This window comes from Tupaia chinensis, unplaced genomic scaffold, assembly GCF_000334495.1.
Source record: "Tupaia chinensis unplaced genomic scaffold, TupChi_1.0 Scaffold000067_1, whole genome shotgun sequence".
Lineage (NCBI taxonomy): Eukaryota > Metazoa > Chordata > Mammalia > Scandentia > Tupaiidae > Tupaia > Tupaia belangeri.
Genome location: NW_006159526.1, coordinates 2,449,307 through 2,454,781, shown reverse-complemented (window position 1 = coordinate 2,454,781; position 5,475 = coordinate 2,449,307). Strand labels below are relative to the sequence as shown.

The 5,475-nt window shown below is 46.7% G+C and overlaps 1 protein-coding gene across 1 annotated transcript in view; it reads right to left on the bottom strand.

The window, feature by feature from the left end:
* IGSF23 (immunoglobulin superfamily member 23) overlaps nucleotides 1-4,860 on the bottom strand; it is a 22,426-nt gene extending 17,566 nt beyond the window's left edge. Inside the window, exon 1 of the mRNA XM_006142061.3 lies at nucleotides 4,680-4,860. Coding sequence (XP_006142123.1) covers nucleotides 4,680-4,743 — 64 coding nt within the window. The 5' untranslated portion in view covers nucleotides 4,744-4,860. The remainder of the gene's footprint in view (nucleotides 1-4,679) is intronic.
* Nucleotides 4,861-5,475: the final 615 nt, after the last annotated feature.

Here is a 5,475-nt window from a genome sequence, read left to right as displayed (position 1 = left end):
AAAGTAGTTAGATTATTTAAGAAATTGTGTGATCAATACAATGTGGGGAGGAAAGGAATGGAAGACAACTGTAGACACCAGAGATAGTGTGAGAAGAGGGTGGGAAAGGACAGAGGGTCAGAAATAGGGATATATATATATACATACATATATCCCTATTTATATATTTATATATCCCTGATTTATTTATTTATTTATTTATTTATTTATTTATTTATTTATATATCCCTTATTTATATATATTTATATATCCCTTATTTATATTTATATATCCCTGATTTCTTTCTTATTTATTTATTGTTTTTGGAGAGGTTTTTGCTATAGGGCATGTGCGCTCGCCAGACAGAGAGAGACAGAGAGACAGAAAGCGAGAAATTACCCCCCAGGGGGGATGGCCACGCTGCAATCCCTTCTCCTCCATTCTCCTCTCGGGATCTTGGGCACGTACACACACGCGCCCGGCGTGAGTTTTAAGCCACCAGGTCCGGGACATGAACTGTGGTCGACTACGTGGGAGTCCAGCGACAGCCATTACGCTAACTGCTGGTCCCCTGGGGGGTGATTTCTTGCTTTCTGTCTCTGTGTCTCTCTCTGTCTTTCTGGCGAGCACACGTGCCCTATAGAAACCTCTCCAAAAAAAAAAAAATTAAAAAAATATGGAAAAATGTTTAGTATGGAAGGGAGGGGGGAAGGAGAAAAGGAAAAGTATGCTTAATTGAGAAAATATGAGAAGCTACTTGCTGATAACTTATAGAGTAATATCTTTGGCTTGACTGACATGCATAGTATTTGTGCCGGAAAAAGAAATGTTGTACACTGTAAAGATGCGATTAAATGTAAATAAATTAATTTAAAAAAAAAAAGAGTAAAAAGAAACTTCTACAAGGTTAAAAAAAAAGCCCCACTACTCACAAAGTCAAAAGAGCAGTGACATATTAAAAAAATAAATAATTAAAAAGATTTGTAACTGATATCAACTCATTTCACTCATTTATATAAAGCTCCTAGAAACCCACAAGAAAAATATCAGCAACCTAAGAGAAAAATACACAAAAGATACGAGGTGCTTCATAGAAGAGAAAATTCAATGGCTCTTAACATGGGAAAAATACTCAGCTCCATTTCAGTAAGAGAAACGTCCATTTAAGCAAGCTGAAATAACACTTCTCACCCGTCAGAATGGCAAAGATCCAGAAGTGTGATGACTTGCTGCGGTGGTGATGCTGAAGACAGCAGGAGCTGCCACGTGCTGCTGGTTCAACCCCCGCAGAGGGCAACCTGGCCATCACATCCTACCCGCTGCCCCCTGCCCGCGGCCACTTCCTGTCTGAAGATTTGCTTATTCTGGACACTTCATTTACATAGACTCGCCCGGCAGGTGGTTCTTCGTGTCTGGCCTTTTTCACCTAGTGTGCTTTCATGGTTCACAGGTAGCATGTGTCAGCACTTGATTCCCTTTTCTTTCTTTTTAATTTTTATTTGCTATAGGGCATGCACACTAGCAAGAGAGCGAGAGAGAGAGAGAAAGAGAGAGAGAAATCACCCCCGGAAGGACGGCCATGCTGCCATCCCTTCTCCTCCATTCTCCTCTTGGAATTTTGGGCACACATTTGCGTGCACTCAAGTGTGTGTGTGTTTACGAATTAGTTATTTAATTTTATTAATTATTACTATTTTTAATTTGCTATAGAGCACATACACTCATCAGAGAGAGAGTGAGAGAAAAAGAGGGACAGTGAGAAAGCAAGCTGCCAGATCTGGGATTCGAACTTCGGTTCACTATATGGGAGTCCAGCGCCTTAACCACCATGCCACCAGCTGGCCCCGTAGGTGTTTTTCAAGCTGCTGGGTTCAGCACTGGAATGACAAAGCTGGCCTAACCACCCAGCTACCAGCTGGCCCTACTTGATTCCTCTTTATTGCCAAATAACATTCCATTGTATGGAGAGACCACATTTTGTTTATCTGTTCATCAGTTGACAGAAACAATTATCTTAAAATTAAGAGCGGCACATTTTCATAGCATAAAACTTAGACACCCGGAGATAAATACTACCTTTTGGACACATTTTTGTGTGTGTGTGTGTGCTTATTGTTTCCATTTCTCTTACACAAAAAGTAGAATTAATTCAGCAAGTCTTAAAAAGTGTCACAAAACAACACATGGTCTTCATTACAGAATAACTTTGGAAGTAAAGTAAATATGAATTTGAAAAGCCCTTAATTCTGGGGACTAGCAGTTAGCGTAATGGCTATGTCGCTGGACTCCCATGTAGTTGACCGCGGTTCGAGTCCTACACCTGGTGGCTTAAACTCATGCCGGGCATGTGTGCATGCGTGCCCAAGATCCCGAGAGGAGAATGGAGGAGAAGGGATTGTGGCGTGGCCATCCCCCCTGGGGGATGATTTCTCACTTTCTGTCTCTCTGTCTCTGTCTGTCTGGCAAGCACATGTGCCCTATGGCAAAAACCTCTCCAAAAATATATAAATAAATAAAGCCTTAATTCTAATACTCAAAGGTAACCATTTTAGGGCAGGGCAAAATTTCTTTTGAGGGTTTTATTCATAATTTTTTAAATGAACTTTTAATCACATTCATGATTAAAAATTTCTTCCTTAGAAAGAAGATTTAGGGCCATAGGAAGTCAAACTGCCTTTTGACCTCCACCCTGAGCCTGCCGCCCATCCGCCAGGCCCGTGCCCAGGCACCTGCCATTAGCAAGACAGTATTTTGCATTTAGAGTTGAAATTACATGGTGTGTTCCTTTTTCACTTTGTTTTCCTCTGAACAATGGGTCCTAAACACGTCAACTGTAAACCCTTTGCAAACCACTTTCAAAAATCTAGTTGCTGTTTTGTCACTCGATTGACCAGAGTTTCTTGGGGACCTCATCTGTGTACTCAGTGCCAGTAATTAGTGATTCAATCTTTCCTGATAGTTAGGCTTTTTCTTCTTAATGTGATTCTAATTCAGCATGCGCCTATAAAGTAAGTTCTGGCATCACCTATGGTCCTAACGGTGGAATTCCTTCCTCCATCTGGCAAGCTCTAAAAAAAAAAAGGTCAAAGACAAAACAGGTGCTAGGAACCCCATATTCCCAACAGAAGTCTAGCAAAAGGGGTTCCCCATCACAGTTCTGCCAGGCTGCCCGGCTGAGGGAAAGGAGGCCGAGAGCCAGCGGAGAGGGTGAGGAGGTGTTCCACGAGGAAGCCATCCTTGGAGTGTGGCGGGGACGTGACACTTAGACCCACGACAGTCTCTGTGAGAGATGGGGTCGATGTGGCCCAGGGGGGCAGATGAAATAGAGGGCTGGGGTAGAAATGGCCTGCACCTCCCGGGACTGATAAGACAAAGCTGTCCACCGTGTCCCCGAGGCGGTGGCAGATGCCTCTGAAGGGGAAGCCCTGGCTGACACCCTTCCTGGAGAAGGTGACCAACGAGTCTTGTGACCGGGCACCTTGGCAGAAGAGCCTGGAGGGATGTGGGAGGTGGCAGTGAGCTTCCAGCTCCCACTCCAGGAAGGCCTTGGGGACACTGTCCAGTACTGGGGGGACACATTCTCCAATGTACCTCCACCCCTTGAAATTCAAATCCAGCGACAGCACACAGCAGGCCCTGTCTCCACCGTAAACTTACAGAGCCAAGCAGAAACGGCCCCATCCCATTTGCTTATCTTCCTCCCTCTGCCCATGGCCCTGGGCATGAGGCCTTCGACTGGGTAGAGGGGCCAGATGGTGATGCGGGCAGACTCACATGGAAAGGTTCCCAGTTCAAGACCAGAGGCCTCTCTGAGCTCTCAGGGTATGTGCTTGCTCATGATCCAGGGCTGGCTAAGGCTAAGGGAGTGGGGTGCAGATCACCTCATCAAGACCATCTTGGAGGGACCAGTAGTTAGCGTAATGGCTATGTCGCTGGACTCCCATGTAATCGACCACGGTTCGAGTCCCAGACTAGGTGGCTTAAACTCACGCCAGGCGCGTATGCGTGTGTGCCCAAGATCCCGAGAGGAGAATGGAGGAGAAGGGATTGTGGCATGGCCATCCTCCCTGGGGGGTGATTTCTCGCTTTCTCTCTCTCTGTTTCTCTCTGTCTTTCTGGTGGGCGCTTTCTGTCTCTCTGTCTCTTTCTGGCGAGCGCATGTGCCCTATAGCAAAAAACTTCTCAAAACAAACAAACAAACAAAACACAAAAAGACCCTCTTGGAGATTCTCTCTCTTTCTCTCCTCTCTTGCACACACACTGCTTCCTTCACTCAAACAAACTTAAAGACAAAACAACAACAACAAAAACTGGGTGGATGTGAGGATCTAAAATTACCCAAAATTAGAGGTTTTTTTTTAAAATTTAATTCTTATTATTTTTTTTTTTTGGAGAGGTTTTCGCTATAGGGCGCATGTGCTTGCCAGACAGACAGAGAGAGACAGAGAGACAGAAAGCGAGAAATCATCCCCCAGGGGGGGATGGCCACGCCGCAATCCCTTCTCCTCCGTTCTCCTCTCGGGATCTTGGGCACGTACGCATATGCGCCCGGCGTGAGTTTTTTAAGCCACCAGGTCTGGGACGCAAACCGCGGTCGACTACGTGGGAGTCCAGTGACATAGCCATTACGCTAACTGCTGGTTCCTAGGGAGTGTACCTTTCTTGTCCCCAACCCGAGATGAAGCCAGTCTCTTAGTACCTGTTAGCAGCAGCCTCCTCCAGGCAGGGCCGTGACTGGAGCCGGGGTCCAGAGTACACCTCATGCCTTGTTCTGTTCAGGGACGGAGCCAGACAGCCGCAGTAAAGTGCGCCGCACTGTCCTCGGCCAGCACTGTCCGTGCCCGGGCCGCCCTCCCACCCCTACAGCTGTTGGCTGGGAAGTCACCTCCAGGCGGGTGGCTTTGTGGTAGTGGAAGGCGGGGAGCAGGCTGGGATTGAGTTCCCTGTCCTCCTCCCGCCCCAACTGCACGTGGGGCAGAACTGCCCCACCCGTCTCCACATCACCAGGAATGGCCAAAGGTCGCCTGGTAGGGGGTGTCCAGGAGGCCACCTCTGTGACTGTAGGCTCTGAGTCTTGTCTCGTCTGTAAAATGGGGATATTAATAACAGTCCCTGGCCTGGGAGTCAGAGAGGACCATGAGCGTGAGGCGCCAGAAGAGTGCCTGGAACTTACGAGGTGCTGACAACTGTTGGTAGCCACTAAATGAATGCTAATTCCTACCCCTGGTATCAGGAGGTCCCCGAGGCCTGCTCAGAACTCCAGCGGGACCTGGCTCACTCTATGCTGGATTTTAGATCCTGGAAGGGTGAACCAGAAAAGCTTCTTTTCTCACTCTTCAGACTCTCCAGGCCCACTCTCTCCTCCCTAAATTACTAATTAGTGTTGCTCGAACCATAGCTAGTGTTTATTGTTATTGTTATTCACCTGTTATTTGCCAAGCACAGCACTGGCCCTTTTGCTTTCTTGAAAAAAAAAAAAAAATACCGCCAGAGGG